We start from the raw sequence: 19348 nt of genomic DNA, 5'->3' as shown, positions 1-19348 counted from the left end.
ATCAATCCGTGGGCACCGGCCGTCGGGACGCTGCCCGTCCCGAGGTGACGCGACGCCCGCGCGCTCGCTCCCAGAAGCGCGGTTGAGGCTCGGCCAGCAACAGCGAATGCTGGGAAGGTCCCGCGCCCTCGGGGGTGCCCCAGGCGCTGAGGCTGTGCGCGGGGCGTTCCGCTGCCAGACCCGCCCGGCAGGGGGCGCCAGGACCGACCGCTCACGCCCGGGGCGCCGAGGAGGCCGCTGGGCGGGGCCGCGGCCAGGCTTCCGGACCCCGTCGGCCCCTGGCCTCAGCCCTCGCAGAACGCTGCCGCGTCTTCCGGGGCCTGGCGGGCCGGGGACCGAGGGGGCGGGGAGGTGACCCGGCGGGGGCGGAGCCGGCGCGGCGCGGAAGGCGGCCATGCGTTGCGTGGGGGCGATCTTGCGGCTGGCGGCGCGCGGCGCCCGGGTGAGCACCCCCGCCCCGACCCGGCCCCCGCCCGGAACCCCACCTGGGCCCCTGCGAGCCCCCACTCCAGCCCCGGCCCCGACCGAGCATCCCCGAGCCCCCAGCCCGCCCGCCGGTGTCTGGCTTGCCTCAGCTCACAGGCTTTTCCCTAGCGCCAGTTCCTCCCCAGTCAGCGACCTTTTTCTTACCCTCTCATTCCTCCCTCGCCCCTTCAACCCTGTCACCTCCTCCTTCCCAGATGGCCTCCCATGGCCTTCCTTTTCCACTGATTTTATTTTTCCATTTCCAAATCACCGTCTTGTGATGCTTGCCATGCTTGTGTACCTTGCAGGACCTGAACCCGCGGCGGAACATCTCCTCCTGGCTGGTAAGTCCCCCCATCCTCCCCCTCCTCCCGTCCTCGCACAAGACCCCCAGGCACGGAGATCTAAAAGGCAGAGACAGGGTATGGAGCTAGGAAGGGTACAGCCCTATTCCCCCAGGCTCCCGGCACCTGGAGTTAGCCTGTGGCTCTCAGGGAGGTGGGGCGGACCAGAGGGCACTGGGCAGGGCGCCAGTCTTCTGTTCTGAGGAAAGCAGCACCTAATGAACCAAGCCCGGTGTGGGTGGCCCTGCCGTAGGCTGGAAGGATCCCGGCCCGCCCTCCCTAACACCCAGGTGGGAGCCAGCCTTTGAGGGAAGGCAGCTGGACCGTGAAACCTGAGCGCCTGCATGGCTTTGAAATCTCTTCACTATCCAAAGCTCACGGTCCTTATGGTGTCCTGGGAAACGGTCTTGTTGGGTGGCATCAGATCAGCCTCTTGTAGAGAAAACCTGCCACACACACAGGCCAGTGGGAAACTGGGAAGGGTCGCAGGCAGGAAGGTGCTTCCAGGGCTTGAGCTAACCCTGAGCCCCTCATCTTCCCTGGCCACAGGCCCGGTGGTTCCCTAGAACCCCAGCCAGGTCCGTGGTGGCCCTGAAGACCCCCATCAAGGTGGAGCTGGTGGCAGGGAAAACCTACAGGTGGTGTGTGTGTGGCCGCAGCAAGAAGCAGGTGAGACCCCTACCTGCCTTCCTACTGATACCTCTGTCTGGGAACAGCCTGGTGTCTCCAGTGAGTTCCCACCCAGGTGATTTTAGTCTTCCCATACATACCTGAGGGACACCAAGGGGATTTGGGGACAAAAGGCCAGTGCCACCAGCAACCTTAAGCTCACTGCATCTATCTCTTGCAATGAAGCCAGAGAGACAGAAACTCAGTCGCGCAGCCAGCCGGATGCGGCCGGGCTTCCAGTGGGCTCTTCTGGAACTGTTTGCTTCTCAGAGGTGCACTGCATGACTGGCCCTTCCCTGTCTCCTTCCAGGAAGCACCTGGGCCATAGATTCCCAGGCCTTGAACCCCGAAAGCCTACAGCACCTGGTATTTCCTGGCGGTCTTCCAGCCAAGTACTAACCAGGCCTGACCCTGCTTAGCTTCCGAGATCAGATGAGATGAGATTGCACGGGTTCAGGGTGGTATGTCCGTAGATACATTGGGAAGAGGTTCTGCTCAGGCTCTCCTGCCTCCAAAGTCTCCCAGCCTTCCCCTGTGACCCTCTCCACTCTTCTTCCAGAAAACTCTTCCTTCTCAGTTTAAGGGACGTCCTGGCCGCCTGCCACAGTTTGCTGTCTTCTCAGCTTCGCTGCCTGCCCCACCTGCTTCCTCTTCTGCCCAGGAACCTTTTATCCCAGCAGGAACCTGCCCATATTGTTTGCCTCCCTGGCCCCTTTCCTTCCTGAGCAGAGCTCTGACTGGTGTTCCTTCAAGCTATGTGGCATGGTGTCAGCAGCCCAGGGTCCCTGAGTCCCACTTAGGTCCACACACCTCAAGCCCTCTAAGACAAGTTGCTGGTTTCTATTTGCACACTTCTTTCACCTCTCTTCCATCCCACCCTAACTCCAATGTCAAGAGGCCTTGGTTCAGCCAGGCGAGGTGGCTCACTTGTAATCCCAGCACTCTGGGAGGCCAAGGCAGGAGGATCTTTTGAGCCCAGGAGTTCAAGAACAGTCTGGGCAACAAAGTTGAGACCCCGCTTCTACAAATGCCTCTACCCCTACCAAAAACTAGCATGGAGTTGGGCCTGTGTTCCCAGCCATAATGGAGGCTGAGGAAGGAGGACCACTTGAGCCCAGGAAGTTGAGGCTACAGTGAGCCATGTTTGCATCACTGCATTCCAGCCTGGGCAACAGAGTGAGACCCTGTCAAAAAAAAAAAAAAAAAAAAATTGCTACCACAGGGTACTCTCCAGCCCAAAGAAGTTTTAACCCAGGAACATGGGAAGGAAATGAATTTTATGATCCAGTGGAGACTCAAAGCCATTCTCTCTCACACACACACACACACACACACACACACACACACACACATCTATTAGTGTCCTGGCTCTCTGGGTGTCCCAGAGACTAATGCTATAAAGACGCTGTAAATACTTACCAGACACTTATTATAGGCAAAGCATACCATGATCATTATTTTATTTTCTTTCCTCATACAACTCTACTCTTATCACCCCCACATTACAGATTAGAGAGGTCACTCGGTGAGCCCCAGCAGTCTCACGCTGGAGCCTGCACCCTAACCACTGTGCTGCACTCCCCCTGAGCTCCTGCAGCGAGCCCTGCCCTGCCCCGCCCCAGCAGGTGGGGTCAGGCCTTTGACTCCCGTCTTTCCCCCACCAGCCTTTCTGTGACGGCTCCCACTTCTTCCAACGCACTGGCCTATCTCCCCTCAAGTTCAAGGCCCAAGAGACCCGCACGGTGGCACTCTGTACCTGCAAGGCCACTCAGAGGCCCCCGTACTGCGATGGCACCCACAGGAGTGAGCGCGTGCAGAAGGCAGAAGTGGGCTCCCCACTCTGAGGGGGCTGCTGCTGTCCAGCCACAGGTGGCCTCGGCTCCCGGCCTCTGACAGCCAACCCCTTCTGTGGGAAAGGAAACAGGTGCTGAGCCCAAGAAAGAGATTCTGGTACCCACAGCAGGCTCATGAAGGAAGAATTAGTCCTTATAGCCTAAAAGTCTCCAGTCTGGGGCAGGCGGGAGTGGGCCCTGGTTCAATGTTTGCTGCTGGGGAAGATGGCAAAAACAAGCCTGCCCAACTAGACTGGTGGTCCTGTAGTCATTGCTGTGAGGCCCACGTGTTCCTACTCCAGATTTTAACCTGTCTGTGGGCTGGGGGCTCCTGACCAGTCGCCACAGGAGAGGGCAGTTCGTATTCATTAAGTATGGGGTCCCCAAATCAGGCTGAACCCAGAGATGAGAGGCACTCTTCCCTTCTTCCCTCTACCCCAAAGAACTACAGGCTCCAGAAAGTATGCAGCATTTATTACAAAGCCAAGAGATACAGATGTCCCAGGGCAGAGGAGGGTACAGTGACAGGACCTCAGACACAGGACAAGGTGCAAACACAGACAAGCCCATCAGGGGACTCCCAACCCCACACACCTAGGCTGTGATGGAATCTTGAGTCTCGACTCCCGTCTCCTCCCAGATCTATGCACACTTGAGGAAATCTCGGTGGGCAGGGACCTGCCAGGGTCTGTCCCTAAGGAGGTGGTCTGCTGACCTCTCAAGGAGTGGGGGTGGGGTCACAGCTTACAGGTTTCTGCCTTCTTGTGCTTTTAGATGCAGTTGCTCTGTCCTGACCAGGTGACCGGGCCTCAGCTGGGGGTGGAGGGGCAACTGGAAGGCTGTTTGCCTTTGGCAAAGTCTGGGGTCTGTGCTTGTGTGAGGTTAACCCACCCCAACTTCCACTCTAGACCCCAGGTGAGACTCCACCACCAGTCCTGCTAGTGAGGGTTCCCGGGTGAGGGTAGGGTTGATGGGGGTGCAGTGCTTCACAATGCTAAAGCCACAGTGGAACTCCAAGGGCTGAGACCTCTCAGGGCCTGAATCTTCTTTTCCACAAGATAGATGATGCAAAGGCCACACACACACGAAAAAAAAAAAAAAAAAAAAAAAAAGAGGCAGAACTATGTATTCTTTGCACAAAGTTTCCACTGCAAGAGGAGGAGGTGATGCAGGTGCCACCTTCACCCCGCACTTGCTCCTCAGAACCAGGGATAAACTGCATTTGTAAAAGGCACTGTTCTTAGCAATTTCTGGACATTCAACAATGCGGGGGACAGCCACTGGTCAGAGGCAGGACAGCAGCCAAGATGGGGAGAGAAACGGGGAAAGAAACAATTCTAACCGACTCCTATATGCAGCCAGTTGGAATCGTGCCTAAAGCTTTGGGGCTGAAGGGGTCCCAACACACCATCTGCCTTGGGAAACAGCGAGGACCGTGCAGAGCTTCACTGAGCCTCCAGCGGCCCATCCAATTCATCTCCAGGCACCCCCAAAAAGAGCAAATTACACAAGACTCCCCCAAAAATGAACACCATTTTCCACACATACACACACACACACACATACATAAAGTTTGTTTCCTGTGGCATTTAAATTAATCTGGTTGGTCCATAGAAAATAAGTATGTATATTTGGTTTTTCCTATGTACATATATATATAGATTTATTTATAAAACCCGCCCCCCACCCCCAAGGTGGGAAGAGCTGGGGAAAGTAGAAGAGGTGGAAAAAAGGGCCCAGAAAAAGTGGAAGGAGTGGAGAGGCTTGGCTGGAAGAAGGGAGAGGGTCCCTGGCCTCAAGTTAAGGGGGGCACGGGAGCACCGTTGACAGTCATCTTGCGCCCTCTGCTGGTGGAGGATGGTGTCTGCAGGCAGTTCGAGGTACCCCCGTTGGCAGCTGTGGTGGCCCCACTGGCTGTCGAAGGGGGAGTGGGGGAGGTAGGGTGGGTGGCTGGAGGCCCATGGGAGCTGGGAGAGCCATGGGATGGGGTGGCTGGGCTGGGCAGGGAGGAGGAGGTGGCTGGCAGGGTGGCAGGGCTGGGAGCCTTGTCGCTGACTGACTCACACTCGGATGCCCCGCTGGTGTTGGTGCCCTCGGAGGGGGTGGGCACCGTGGCTAGGGTGAGCCGCTTGCAGGCTGGCTGGACCCGGTACTTGAGGGGAAGAGGCCCGTTCTGCGGGGAGAGGGGGCGAGGAGAGAGACAGGGAAGGGGAAGGTATCAGGAGGGAGAGGCCAACTAGAGGGCCACCAGCTTTAACCCACAGTGTCCAAACACGAAAAAAGGGATGGGATGGGGTCTTGGAGAGGAGAGAGACAAGGATACAGGGCACATGAAGACCCAGAGAGGCAAAAGGTCTAAGCAGAGACTCTGTCAGAGAGGAGAGGGGGAGGCAAACACACGGCAGCTGCCAGCACCTATTTCTGCCCCCAAATAGGGGAATGCCATCTGCCCAAGGAGCCTTGTCTCCTGAGTGGAAAGTCATCTGCAAGAGATGGCCCAGAGGCTGACCTGCTGTGGCGAGCTACCCTGGACACACAGCTCATGGGATAAGGGATGGACTGTCTCTGATTAGAGAAGGGTGACCCATGTGGCCACAGACCAATGCCAGACCCTGCGGGAGTCTGCTCCCTGCCTGCCCCACCCGCTGGCTCACCCGCCGCCAGGGGTAGATGTAGGCGATGTCCATGAGGGTGTAGTATTCCTTCAGTGGCTCGTCCTCGTACAGAACCTCCACCTGGGGGAGGGAAGCGGAAGACACTATGACCCTGGCTAGCTCGGGGCTCCAGGCTGGGAATGTGGGGGACTGGGAGGCGGGGCAATGGGAAGGGTGGATTTGAAGATGGTCCCTCATTTCTCTGGGGTTTCACTGTGGATTTGACTTCCCTGTCAGTGTTGTTCCAACATAACTCCTGACCACCAGGCAGGAAGGGGTCCAGAGAAGATTCCCCTATTGTTAGCAGCCCCCAGTCCCACCATGCACACAGCTGTCTGGATCTCCTATCTCTGGCAGGTCTCCCAGAGGAGCTGAAAGGCTCAGGGGGATCTCCTGGAACTCTGGCTCTCACCCCCAGCTGCAAAATGGAATCACCCAGGGAGCTTTAAAAAACACCAATGCCGGCTGGGCGCGGTGGCTCAGGCCTGTAATCCCACCACTTTGGGAGGCCGAGGTGGGCGGATCACGAGGTCAGGAGATCGAGACCATCCTGGCCAACACAGTGAAACTCCGTCTCTACTAAAAAAATACAAAAAAAAACTAGCCGGGCGAGGTGGCGGGCGCCTGTAGTCCCAGCTACTCGGGAGGCTGAGGCGGAAGAATGGCGTAAACCCGAGAGGCGGAGCTTGCAGTGAGCTGAGATCCGGCCACTGCACTCCAGCCTGGGCGACAGAGCGAGACTCCGTCTCAAAAAAAAAAAAAACACCAATGCCGGCTGGGCGCGGTGGCTCAGGCCTGTAATCTCAGCACTTTGGGAGGCCGAGGTGGGCGGATCATGAGGTCAGAAAATCGAGACCATCCTGGCTAACATGGTGAAACCCCGTCTCTACTAAAAATACAAAGAATTAGCCGGGCGTGGTGGCGGGCGCCTGTAGTCCCAGCTACTCGCAAGGCTGAGGCAGGAGAATGGCATGAACCTGGGAGGCGGAGCTTGCAGTGAGCTGAGATTGCTCCACTGCACTCCAGCCTGGGCGACAGAGCAAGATTCCGTCTTGTCTCAAAAAACAAAACAAAACAAAACAACGACAACAAAAAAACACCAATGCCTAGGCCGGGTGTGGTGGCTCACACCTGTAATCCCAGAGCTTTGGGAGGCCGAGGCGGGCGGATCACCTGAGGTCAGGAGTTCAAGACCAGCCTGAGCAACATGGAGAAACCCCGTCTCTACTGAAAATACAGAATTAGCTGGGTGTGGTGCCGCATGCCTGTATCCTAGCTACTCGGGAGGCTGAGGCGGGAGAATCGCTTGAACCTGGGGGGGTCAGAGGTTGCGGTGAGCCAAGATCCTGCCATTGCACTCCAGCCTGGGCAACAAGAGCAAGACTCTGTCTCAAAAAAAAAAAAAAAAGAAAAGAAAAGAAAACAACAAAAAAACACCAATGCCTGGCTAGGTGCAGTGGCTCACACCTGTAATCCCAGAGCTTTGGGAGGCTGAAGCAGGTGGGTCACTTGAGGCCAGGAGTTGGAGACCAGACTGGCCAACATGGTGAAACCCTGTCTATACTAAAAATACAAAAATTAGCCAGGTGTGGTGGCATGTACCTGTAGTCCCAGCTATTTGGGAGGCTGAGGCACAAGAATCACTTTAAACCAGGAGGCAGAGGTTGCAGTGAGCCGAGATGATGCCACTGCACTCCAGCCTGAGTGATAGAGGGAAAAAAAAAAGCAAAAACAAAAAATCAATGCTTGCATCTTACCCTCAGAAATTCTGACTCAACCAGTAAGTTGTGAGTTAACTCATGAGATTTAACAGGCAACAGTTTAGGATCCACTGTCCTAGAGTGTGATCTGTGGACCTTCAGTAACTAGGAGCTTGTTAGAAATATGGAATCTGGCCGAGTGCCATGGCTCAGGCCTGTAATCCCAGTACTTTGGGAGGCCGAGCAGGGTGGATCACGAGGTCAGGAGTTCAAGACCAGCCTGGCCAACATGGTGAAACCCCGTCTCTACTAAAACTACAAAAACTAGCCAGGCGCAGTGGCAGGCACCTGTAATCCCACCTACTTGGGAGGCTGAGGCAGGAGAATCACTTGAACCCGGGAGGCGGAGCTTGCAGTGAACCAAGATCGCTCCACCGCACTCTAGCCTGGTGGCAGAGCAAGACTCCATCTCAACAACAACAAAAAAAGAAATAAGGAATCTACTAAATCAGAATCTGCATTTTAACAAGATCTCCAGGGGACACATATACATTCAAGCTTGAAAAGTCATGTCCTGGAGTTCTGTTGGAATTTCAGACTAGCCTTCCCACAGCCAACCGGCCCCAGAGGAGGCCCTGCGTTTTTGCACTCATCTCTGCCACAGTTCTGAGTGTGCAACATGCACACATACACACCATCCTGGTCCCATGCACTACTGCACACTGACTTCAATACCCCTAAACTGCCCCCTAATCTTGGTTTCAACCACCCTTCTATTAACACATGAGTTCAGTTAACCACGCAAGCCCTGGGTGACACCTAGCCAGCCCTGACCAATGGCTGGGGTGCACAGACTGACACACCCATACACAGACACTCATTTTTTGAAAGGCCCAGGGACCCACCTTGTACTTGCTGGGCACATCCATCTTGTTGCGGAGAAACTTGGCAAGATGCATGACGGTCATGGCTGCTGGGCATCGCAGGAAGCGCACCCCTGTCTGTTGGGGCACAGGCACCCATGGTAGGGGATCTATCCCAGGCCACTCCCTCCCAGCCCACATTCCAGTCCTGGGCAGACCCCAGTACTCACTTTCTCTTTGTCCCCATCCCCATTCTCCAGGGGGCCCTTCTTCTCCTCCCGGTCCCTGGGGATGGAGAAAGAACGAAGCTAGGAAGACCCAGGAAGAACCAGGAGACCCAGGAGGATGGTCCCTCAATGGACACATCCAGAGGGCCCTGGGTGGGAGAAGGGGTGACCCAACCTAGGAGCCCAGAAGGGGCCAGCCTGGGCCGGACTTGCCTGGCACCTTCGTAGAATTCGATGGAGAGGCTGACAATCTCATCATCGCTCAGAGCCCCCTTCTCCTGCTCCAAGACCTCGCCGCGGTCCTCATTGGAGCCGTTGGGGACTGCAGAAGGAGAGAGCTCTTGGGTTGGCGGAGGATGGAAGAAGGGAGTCCGCCAAGGACCCAGGGATCATGAACTCAACCAGGTGAGCCCAGCCACCTTCTGGGGAGGTGTACGCTGAGGAGGTCAGAGGGTGACTGGTAACACTACACACCTACATGGTCTCAGGCACGCCCATGCACACACAAACAGATGCGAGCACACTCACCCTCCGTCAGGGGGTACGCTGCATAGAAATCCCGCCGCCGTTTCATCTCATCTGGAAGAAGCCAGCGGATGAGGACGGGGCCATGGGCTGGGAAATGGGGTCGGTGGGCAGGAGGAGGAATGGTGTGCAAATACCTTTAAAAAGCCCAGGGACCAATTTGTAGACAATGTCTTGAAGGGTTTTGTCAGACCTGGGGAAAAATGGACAGGGTTTATCAGCAATGCGCTCTCCAGAGAACTGCCCTCCAGAGAACTGCTCTGACCTCACCCTGCTCTCCCAGTCATGGGACCCCTCTACCCACTCCCTTCCTGAGACCCAGTGCCCAGGCACTGGGATCCCTGTGGGTCTGGTCTTTGCCCCTCTAGTATGCCTCAGCCTATGACGAGCCAAATGCAACCCAAAGGGAGGGGAGTAGCCCAAGTCCACAAGCCGTGCTTCTCCCACACCTGCCGCCTTGGCTGAAGGAAGCACGGAGTGTGGGAGGGATGGGGGAGGCTGACCCAGAGGATGGCGGGGGCAGGAGTGCGGTGCCAAGCCTACCTGATGCTCAGCAGCGGCCGGGTTTTATGGACCTGCACATCACACATGGGGCAGTATTTGTTGGTCTCCAGGTAGCGCACGATGCAGGTTTTGCAGACTTGGGGGTGTGGAGAGAGGGAGGAGAGTCAGAGTTGCCTTCCAATCCCAGGACCAGCCTCCCCGCCCTCTGCTCAAACTCAGATATCCCTTCTCCACCCTGTCCCTACTCCGAGGCCCAACGTGGCGATGTGTGTTTTGCATGTGTGGCACCTGTCCCTGTGCATTGTTGACGGAAGCTGGATCTTGTATGAGACAGGCCAGTGTCATGTACAACGGAGAAAGTCAGCCCTGAGTCCCAAGCTCCCCGATGGAGTGGAGGACACAAGCCAGCCTGTTCAAGATGCCCCTGGGTCTCACCCCCTTGCTGCCAAGCCCACAGTATAAACAAGGGATGTCTGCATCTTCAGGGCATACGATTTCAGTCATTTCAAGAAAGAACTAAGATTTCAGATGCAAGTCCTTGAAATGAACTTCTGGGCCGATGCCCCGCACCCGGTTGCCCCTGCAAGGTAGGCCCTCTGTGACCTGAGGATTCCCAGCAGACAGGTGGGCGCATTGGCTCTTCAGGGCAAGGGTTTGTGTGCTACCTTCCTCAGGCCATGCCCGCCCCAATCTGGGCACAGAGGCTGCCCACCCTGAGCAGCTCCCCTCCCCCCAACTCACAGGAATGCAGGCACTCCACGATAGTGGTGGCGTCAATGAAGTACCCCCCGCAGAGGGCACACATGAGGTGGGGGTTCAGCTCTGTGATTTTGATCCGTGTAGTCCGATGCATGATTCCGGGGTCGGGGGTGGGGGGACTGGGGAGCGTTGCCCTGGGAAACAAAGTGGAATCAGAAACCCAGAGTTGGCCGGGCGCGGTGGCTCATGCCTGTAATCCCAGCACTTTGGGAGGCCGAGGCAGGCGGATCACGAGGTCAGGAGATCAAGACCATCCTGGTTAACACAGTGAAACCTCGTCTCTACTAAAAATACAGAAAATCAGCCAGGGGTGCTGGCGGGCGCTTGTAGTCCCAGCTATTCGGGAGGCTGAGCTTGCAAAGTGAGCCGAGATTGAGCCACAGCACTCCAGCCTGGGCGACAGAGCAAGACTCTGTTTCAAAAGAAAAAAAAAAGACACCCAGAGCCTCGGCAGCCCCTCCCACACTTCACTGCACACCTCCCAGCACAGCTCTCCGACACCAAGACCCTTCTCTGCCTTCAGGGTGGGCTGGGGGCGGACATGTGGCTGGTTCTCTCTGGCCCCCTCTGTGTGTTCATTGGGTGCCTGGGCTCTGGAGAGTCACACAGCCTTGAGCAACAAGGTCAGGCTCCCTCTGAGGAGCAGGAGGAAAGATTGAAGTTAGGCCACAGGATGTACCGCCCAACTCCCCAGAGAATGTGAGGAGGCAGGAAAATGGAAGAGAAGAGGGTTTTTTAAACTCTCTCCTATCCCAGGCCGGGTGCAGTGGCTCATGTCTGTAATCCTAGCATTTTGGGAGGCCACAGCAGGAGGATCCTCCTGCCTCACGTGATCCCTTGAGCCTGAGTGGTTGAGGCTGCAGTGAGCCGTGATTATGCCACTGCACTCAAGCCTGGGCGACACAGCAAGACTCTGTCTAAAAAAGAAAAAGAAAAACGAAACTCCCCAATCCCAATCCATATTCACTCACATGGTTCACATTTAAAGCATCCTAGGAACTAGGAGGAAACTCAGATAAATTAGCCACTGGCCTGAAACTTCAAGGAACAGAAGAAGGGAAAAATAAGTTATCCTCACTCCCTCAACCCCTCCACCCAGGTGCAGGGCCTCAGACTTGATCCCAGCCTCCTATCTACTCCATCCATTCACTCCTCCTCCAAGAAGGCTTCCCTGGAAACACCATGGGCACAGGCTACCCTAAGTTAGAAGGCACAGCCATCACTTGTGCTTCTGGCTCCGCATCCAGCCTAGGCTTCGGAGCACCTCCCTCCTCTAAAGTCTGCCAAATATAGGCTGCTCCCAGAAAATCCACCAGACGCTAACCATTTGGCTTCCAGGCCTGGGACTCAGGCAGGGAACAGAGAGGGTCCTTACATGCCTGAAGCTGGGAATGCACAGCTCCAGCCCTAGCCCTGGACTCAAAGAGTTTAGGCAAAAAGGCTATACCCCTGCCACAGGAATCCCTCCCAGTGCCCCTGATGGACAGCCCCCTGCATGAGTGCTCCCTGCCCACAAGCACACAGGGTCCAGGAACCCCCCTTTCATGCACACTGCAGGAATTCCCCCAACATGGTCACTGTTACTCTCCCGCTGTCTCCTGCCCTGGTGACGCCTCTGCCACCTGTTCACAGGCTGTCCAGTGACAAACCGCAGGCTCTCACAGATGCCTGCCAAAGCTGGGCAGGAAGTGCTCTGTCCCCAGACCGCCTGCCCGACACCAGCCAGGCCCAGGCAGGGTCCAGAGAGGTGAAAAGTCCGGCTCTGGATTGGCCACCGTGCTTCCTTCTTGGTAAAGAAATCAAACCAAACCTGCACCTGGAAGGGACAGCCCCTCCCTCCTCTTTCCCAGAGTAAAAGCCCAAGGGTGGGGCTTGGGAAGTGGCCAAGCCCCAACAGCTCCTTTACAACATACGCACACCCTTCTCTCCTTTCCAGAAAGATTTCTAAAGCCACCACACTGAGTTTTCTAGGACAAGAAATTCACAGCCGGGATCAGCAGTTTCTATAGAGACCCCAGGATGAGTCTGGCCAGGACCCAGCCAGCCAACAGAGGCTCAGGGAACCTGGCCAGAGACAGAAAGAGATGCAGAGACACAAAGGCCACACGTGGGAGAGACACCAGGTTACAGGGCAGACAAAGGGGAACAAGCCAGTCCCACGGCAAGCCCAGAGACACGGCAGAGAGGAGGCGGCCCCGGGGATCTGAGAAGGGAGAGGGGTTCCCACCCCACACAGGGTGGCCTCAGCCAGCCCTCCCTGCATGGGTCCCCCCTTTGCAATTACGCAGAAAGCTGCTGGCTACTCCACTGTTTGGTCGTTTCCATAGTAACCCTGTCCCTGGCAAGATGCCCAAATATTATTACAACCATCCAAAGGAGGGAACAATCCAAGTGGCTGTCTCTCTGTGCGTGTGTAATATCCATCGTGTACGTGCCATCTGGGCCTCCAAAGAAAGGTACTTCCTGTGCCTGCCTGTCAGTCATGTGTGTGTCCAGATGCATCTATGTGTGTGTGCAGAGCCACCAACAAACATGCTGATGCTGAGCTCTGATAATGCCTGGGGTCTCTGTTGCTGGGGTAAATCGCATGCCCTCATCTTTCTCCCGTTCATCCTCATATACATGTGCACGCGTACATACACATACACGTAAACACATAGGCTCCGCACACTTCACACCGCCCAAGCCACCTCATTCACACACTCGCTGTGTTTTCAGAACAGACACTTGCTCTTTTTTTTTTTTTGAGACAGTCTTGCTCTGTTGCCCAGGCTGAAAGTACAGTGGTGTGATCTCGGCTCACTGCAGCCTTTGCTTCCCGGGTTCGAGTGATTCTCATGCCTCTGCCTTCTGGAATTAGAGGCGCATGCCACCACACCTGGCTAATTTTTTTTTTTTTTTTTTTTTAAACAGAGATGGGGTTTCGCCATGTTGGTTAGCCTGGTCTTGAACTCCTGGTTTCAAGTGATCCGCCTGTCTCACCTCCCAAAGTGTTGGGATTACAGGTGTGAGCCAACACACCTGGATGACACTTGCTCTTAAGAACCCCACAGCCAGGAGCCCCACACTGCAAATGGCTGTGCCCCTCACCCAATCACTTCCCTGAGCATTTCTGAGAATTCAGTCCCAGCCTATTCCTCAGGACCCTTTCTAGACTGAAGCCCAAGGCGGTGCTGACTGAATGAAACACTGCTCCTTCTCCAGTTTAAGAAAATAAGCCCCTTGCTACACTCCCTGCTCCCCCCACTCCATCCCCACAGGTTCTGACTGTTACCTCTGGGGCTGGGGGTGGGGAGAAGCACTGATTGGCTCCTCACCTGATTGCCATGGTTACCTGCAGGTCCCTACCAGCAGGCGCCAAGAGCAATGTAAACAGGAGCTCTGTCTCCCTAGAGCACCCTCTCCCCATCTTCCCACCCCAGGAGGCCCCAGACCCCGAATTCCTGACAACCAGTTCCTCCCCCGCTGCACTGGCTGGTGTGCTGTGGGAAGGTGAGGGAAAAGGGGTGATGAGTGGCTGGAAATCCAGCTGTCATTACTTTGAGGAAGAGGCTGGGAGATGGGAAGAACTTGAGGGAGAAAGAGTGGGAGACACAGATCCCAAGAAACAGAAAGGGGAGGCCAAGCGCCTTTGGAAGTGGCCTCTGCAGAGCTCAGGGGCTTTAACAGGTCAGTCCCAACTGTGTGTCCACCCTCTCCCTGGACTTGAGCACTGTCTCCACCTCTAACACCACTTTTCCCCAAGCAGAAGCCACGCCCTTCGGTATCTTCTGCCATTGTCTTTGCAAGGGTGTGTGTGACCCTTAGGCGGCCCTCCTTCTGGGCCCTGAGGCTGGCTGGCTATTGCTACTGTGGCAAGAAGGGAGCCTGCTCAGCACCCAGCATCCAACCCTGACCCCTCCTTGCCATTCAAGCCTGGCACTTGTCTTTCCCAATCCTTAAAGACCTCTGCTAAGAAAACACCACCATCTCTCTCTCTCTCTTTTTTATTTTTTGAGATGGAGTCTCGCACTGTCTCCCAGGCTGGAGGGCAGTGGTGAGATCTCGGCTCACTGCAACCACTACTGCCTCCCGGATTGAAGCGATTCTCCTGCCTCAACCTCCCAAGTACCTGGGAATACAGGCTCCCACCACCACACCTGGCTCATTTTTTAATTTTTAGTAGAGACAGGGTTTCACCATGTTGGTCAGTCTGGCCTCCAACTCTTGGCCTCAAGTGATCTGCCTGCCTTGGCCTCACAAACTGCTGGGATTACAGGCATGAGCCACTGTACCCAGACCCATCTCTCCATTTTAACCAGTGTCTTTCTGGAATCCACCCTGCAATTTAGGCCTCTCTCACTTCTTCATAGTCCCCTGTGGAAACAGTGGGTCTCCCAGCCAAGGCCCCTGTGCTTCTCCGATGCCATAGCTCTCTCTGCTCTGCCTGCCTCCAAATGATATCAGCCCCACTCCCTCGCTAGAATGTCTCCAGGTCTTGGGAAAAGTCACTCAAGGTCACATCCAGATGTCTAGAACTGCAGAGGTGAAAGGGCTCTTAGAAAGCACCTTGTTTGGCTGGGCGCGGTGGCTCACACTTGTAATCCCAACTCTTTGGGAGGCCAAGGTGGCTGGATCATGAGGTCAGGAGTTCAAGACCAGGCTGGCAAAGATGGTGAAACCCCATCTCTACTAAATACAAAAACTAGGCTGGGCACGGTGGCTCACGCCTGTAATCCCAACACTTTGGGAGGCCCAGGCGGGTGGATCATGATGTCAGGAGATTGGGACCATCCTGGCTAACATGGTGAAACCCCGTCTCTACTGAAAATACAAAACATTAGTTGGGTGTGGTGGCACACGCCTGTAGTCCCAGCTACTCGGGAGGCTGAGGCAGGACAATCGCTTGAACCCAGGAGGCGGAGGTTGCAGTGAGCCAAGACCGCGCCACTGCACTACAGCCTGGGCAACAGAGCGAGACTCTGTCTCAAACAAACAAACAAACGAAAAATACAAAAATTAGCTGAGCATGGTGGCAGGTGCCTGTAATCCCAGCTACTCAGGAGGCTGAGCCAGAGAATTGCTTGAATCTGGGAGGTGGAGGTTGCAGTGAGTGGAGATCATGCCACTGCACTCCAGGCTGGGTGACAGAGTGAGACTCCATCTCAAAAAAAAAAAAAAAAAAAAAAAGAAGAAGAAGCACCTGTTCGATCCTTTCATTTTACAGATGAGCACACTCAGATGTGACTTGTTGAAGGTCACAAAGCAAAGCAGTGGCAGTCCTGTGACAAGAAAGTGCCTGACTCCCACCCCAGTGCTTTTAACATCCTGGCACCTGGCCAGGCTCCTCACTCATCTAAAGCAGTAATGCCTGGCTTCATCCCAGCAGGTGGGAGGGAAGAAGGGCAGCTCCATGGAGTGGCTGGAAGACCACTCAGTGGGCTGCCGTCTGGGAGTCAGTCTGGTCCAAACATGACCATCAGCATGGACTCCTGCCTTGAGGCAGGAAGAGGAGGCACCCGTTAATCACCTTACCCCATTTCTGTGGTACACATGGGGAAACAGGCTGCAGAGAAGCACAGCCAGCCAGCCAGAGTACAGCATCAAGACTCAGACCCCGGGTTTTCTGACTCTGTTTCTCTCCCAGCTTCGTCGGTCCAACTGCGCAAGCCCCTTGTATTTGTGTTTGGGGCCGTGAGGGTCTGCCTAGGGACACTGTGAACCTCCCAACTTTCCCCAATCCTTGACAATGACACAAAGATCTGCTCCCCTGTCCCCACCATGCATTGAAAAGGGCCTCCTGAAGCTGGGCTTACTCAACCCTCCCTTCCTCCCTCTCCTCTCAACTCCCTAAGATCAAACAGGCAAAACCCCAAAATATACACATTGCCAGATACACACACATACAGCCAGACACACCCCCCTCCACCTCTCACACTCAATACACACAAGGCCAGATAGACACGACACGAACCCCACCCCCAACACACACACATACACACACAATCACACCCAGACCAGAGCCAGGCCCATCCTCACTAGATGCAGGAGCCATCCACATCCACCCCCAACCTAGAAGCACACAGCCTAACATCCCTGCCTGGAACCAGACTCTGCAAACACACACTAACCTTTTGTACGCCCCTGATCCACCCAGGGTAAATTATAACGTAAGTCTTCCAGTAACAAAGGCAGTTCAGCTTCCAATGTCAGCTCTCGGGACCAGAGGCTGGAGGGCTGCAGTGGGCATCTGACCTGCACAAAGCTGTACCCTCTTCCTGTTCGGGCTCTCTCCATTCCCATGACAGCAGCTCCATCAACCAAGATCTCCCAGGCAAGGCCAGGGGCAGCAGAGTCCCCCTTCCTGCCCAACCCCCAAGACTTCAACTTGAACCCTACCCAGCTACACATGGTCTGGATCCTGGAGTCGGTTTCCTGCTTCATTCCAAAGACAGTTCTAAAGCCTCAATCCCCCAATCCCCAACCAGAGGAGCTGGTGGGAAAACCTTCCCACCAAAAAGCTGCAACAGAGCTGGCTTTATGCTCCAAGTAATAACACCTTGGACCAGAGTGGAGGGGGAGGGAGGAGAGAAATTAAAGAGTTTCAGGAACAGAAACTGCCAGAGGTCCCAGAGGAAAAGGCATCAGAACAGAGCGGGCAGGGGACAACCAGGAGACAGCCCTCCCCTCGACACAGAGAGCTCTGGGGAGCCTGAGGAAGCGTGGGGGACACTGAGGGACAAAGATCTCGGGAAGCGCTGGGTAACACTTCCACAATATTCATTGGCAAATTAACCCGCCTCCAGGTCGCCTCCTCCCACCTCAAGCCAACCGGAGCGATTACGGGCAGACGGGGCAGTGGGGGAGGGCGAGGGACATGCCTGGGCCCACCGTGGAGACAGGCAATGGGTGTCTGCTTGCCCGGGGGTCCCATGCCCTCAAAGCTAGCAGCAGGAGGGCGTGCGGAGGGTGGGGTGGCTGGGCGTCCCAGGGGAATGGGGGCCAGTTTAGCGGACCCCCCTGCTTCCGATGGCAATGGGAAATATTGCGATAAATTTCCCTCCATCCCCATTCTACCCCCTCCGCCCGGGCTTCCCCAGGAGCCCATGTCCAAGGATCAGGGACCCCAGTTACCGGGTAGCCGCTCCCACCTTCCCTAGAGCCAAACTTTCCGCGGGGCCCCGGGAGGGGTGTTCGGGAGGGAGGCTCTGCTGAGGTGGTTCAGGGAGGGGGCGGGGCGCCGGCGCCGGGACGGGGAGCGGGGACCGGCTGGGGGAGGTGCCCGAGAGGACCCGGGCCCTGGCGGGGAAGGGCGCCCTCCCCCGGCCTCGCGGCCGCCCCAAAGCACATCCCCTTCTGCCGGCCCCAAGTCCCTGAGCGTCCACGACGCCCCAGTGCCCATGGGAGAGGGACCCCTACCCAGACGGAAAAGGGGGCAGATAGGGCAGAGCAAGGGGCGGTTTTGGCTCGTGGGGAGCGGCGACCCAACCCAGTGCGCAGCCCGCAAGCCCTCCCGGCTGCCCCGGACCTTCCCCCTCGCTACCTCGGAACAGGGTCTTCCCGGGGGCTGCTGCACAAAGAGGTGGTGGTCGAGGGAGACGCCAAATCGTTAAGAGGGGGAGCCCGTTTCGGCCATCTTGGAAGAGAGGAAAGGGAAAAAGGGACAGAAAAAAGGGAGAAAGAAAGGCGGACGGGGCAAGCTGGGCTAGGGGCTGACGAAGAGCGGGGGGTGCCAGGGCAGGATCGGCTCAGAGCCTCCCCCTCCCACCGGGGCTTGCAAAGAACGGCCGGCCCCCCATCCCAATCCCCAGAGGGTTACAGGCCAGGAGAGGGAAAGGAAGGGGGAGTCTGCTCCACTTACCTGGGTTCGGGGTCCGGTGGGTCTCGGGGAGGGGGGGATGGGAGGGAGGGAGGGAAGGGAGGGGAGGGGGGCCGCAGCCGTGTCGCTCGCCCGGGCGGCGGGAGGGGAGAAACCTACGGTAAGAAAGGAGTTTGTGAAAGCGGCTTGGGGTGGGAGGGAGAGAGGGGAGGGGAGGGGACCGAGGGGGGAGGGGAGGGACCGGAGTGTTGGGGGGAGACAAAATGGCTTTTTTCCTCCAGACAAGAGTAGGTCCCGCCCACCACTCACCCACGTGACCTCATTCCTTCAGGATGCTGGCAGAGAGGGGAAGAGGAGGGGGAGGCTGGCGCGGCCGCTCCCCGCTACCGGGTGCCGGGCCCCCAGCCAGGACGAGACCCCTCCCTTCCCACGCGGCGCCCCCGACCCCGGAGGATGGATTCTCTTCTGTTACCTTCCGCAGTCATTCCCCTTCCCTCAAAATATGGGTTCCCCCCACTGACCCTGTGATGCCCACCCCTAGCTGGGGCGCCTGGAAAATGGTGAAATGGGGACTGGGCTGAAAGGTGGCCCGCGGTCCTCCACGTCCTGGCCTAGAGCAAAGGGCGCGGGGCTCCGGCGGAGGACGCGACGCTTCAGCCACGCGTCCGAGCGATTTTCATTCACTCCAAGTGACACTGCCTTAAAATTAATAACTGCATCTGGGAGGGCGAGCGTGTCCTCCCCGCTCCCTTTGCCCCCTCGGCGGCAAGGGCGCTGGCCCGGAAAAGCGGCACACTGGGATCCAGCCTGGGCGCCTGGCAGGGAGCAATCGCGAGAGGGGAGTGGAGGTGCGGGGTGAGGCCGGGTGAGGGGTCTCGCCGCCGGGGGCTCGGGTCGCTCTGGCGGAGGCTGCGCCCCCGGCGTGCTCGGGCAGAGAAGAATGGAGGCCTGCTGAGGACGGTAACTCAGGCTCCGGGCCTGGGACACAATCCGGCCGAAAGCGAGAGG

The 19348-nt window shown here is 56.8% G+C and overlaps 2 protein-coding genes across 8 annotated transcripts; one reads left to right on the top strand and one right to left on the bottom strand.

The window, feature by feature from the left end:
• Positions 1–206: 206 nt before the first annotated feature.
• CISD3 (CDGSH iron sulfur domain 3) lies at positions 207–4904 on the top strand. Its single transcript, XM_030924076.1, has 4 exons — positions 207–442; positions 774–809; positions 1359–1478; positions 3143–4904. The coding sequence occupies exons 1-4, from the start codon at positions 395–397 to the stop codon at positions 3320–3322; spliced, it is 384 nt and encodes a 127-aa protein (XP_030779936.1). The 5' UTR covers positions 207–394; the 3' UTR covers positions 3323–4904.
• Positions 3768–18973, bottom strand: PCGF2 (polycomb group ring finger 2). 7 transcript variants are annotated; one of them, XM_030924072.1, is made up of 12 exons: positions 18862–18973; positions 18383–18495; positions 18065–18157; positions 10525–10676; positions 9823–9919; positions 9417–9472; positions 9283–9333; positions 8968–9076; positions 8758–8812; positions 8570–8665; positions 5965–6045; positions 3768–5483 (listed from the first exon to the last, which is right to left on the bottom strand). In XM_030924072.1, exons 4-12 carry the CDS (start codon positions 10634–10636, stop codon positions 5106–5108), a joined length of 1035 nt encoding a protein of 344 aa, XP_030779932.1. In that variant the 5' UTR covers positions 10637–10676; positions 18065–18157; positions 18383–18495; positions 18862–18973; the 3' UTR covers positions 3768–5105. The 7 variants fall into 7 exon arrangements, with proteins under 7 accessions (XP_030779932.1, XP_030779931.1, XP_030779934.1 ...); XM_030924071.1 differs by lacking the exon at positions 18862–18973 and adding an exon at positions 18650–18730; XM_030924074.1 differs by lacking the exon at positions 18862–18973 and having other exon boundaries at positions 3768–5224; positions 5375–5483; positions 18383–18561.
• Between the last annotated feature and the right edge of the window lie 375 nt (positions 18974–19348).

The sequence above is a fragment of the Rhinopithecus roxellana genome, chromosome 19, assembly GCF_007565055.1.
Source record: "Rhinopithecus roxellana isolate Shanxi Qingling chromosome 19, ASM756505v1, whole genome shotgun sequence".
NCBI lineage: Eukaryota > Metazoa > Chordata > Mammalia > Primates > Cercopithecidae > Rhinopithecus > Rhinopithecus roxellana.
The sequence above is the reverse complement of the archived record's forward strand: the minus strand, read 5'-3'. Positions and strand labels throughout refer to the sequence as shown.

Excerpts from the sequence above, each read along its gene's own strand:
- CISD3 (XM_030924076.1), top strand. The coding sequence starts at position 395 with ATGCGTTGCGTGGGGGCGATCTTGCGGCTGGCGGCGCGCGGCGCCCGG. Across the intron at positions 810-1,358 it reads GGAACATCTCCTCCTGGCTG|GCCCGGTGGTTCCCTAGAAC; the intron begins GTAAGTCCCCCC and ends CCCTGGCCACAG. Across the intron at positions 1,479-3,142 it reads GTGGCCGCAGCAAGAAGCAG|CCTTTCTGTGACGGCTCCCA; the intron begins GTGAGACCCCTA and ends TTCCCCCACCAG.
- PCGF2 (XM_030924072.1), bottom strand. The coding sequence starts at position 10,636 with ATGCATCGGACTACACGGATCAAAATCACAGAGCTGAACCCCCACCTC. Across the intron at positions 9,920-10,524 it reads CGTGGAGTGCCTGCATTCCT|TCTGCAAAACCTGCATCGTG; the intron begins GTGAGTTGGGGG and ends CACACCCCCAAG. Across the intron at positions 5,484-5,964 it reads ACATCTACCCCTGGCGGCGG|AACGGGCCTCTTCCCCTCAA; the intron begins GTGAGCCAGCGG and ends CTCTCCCCGCAG.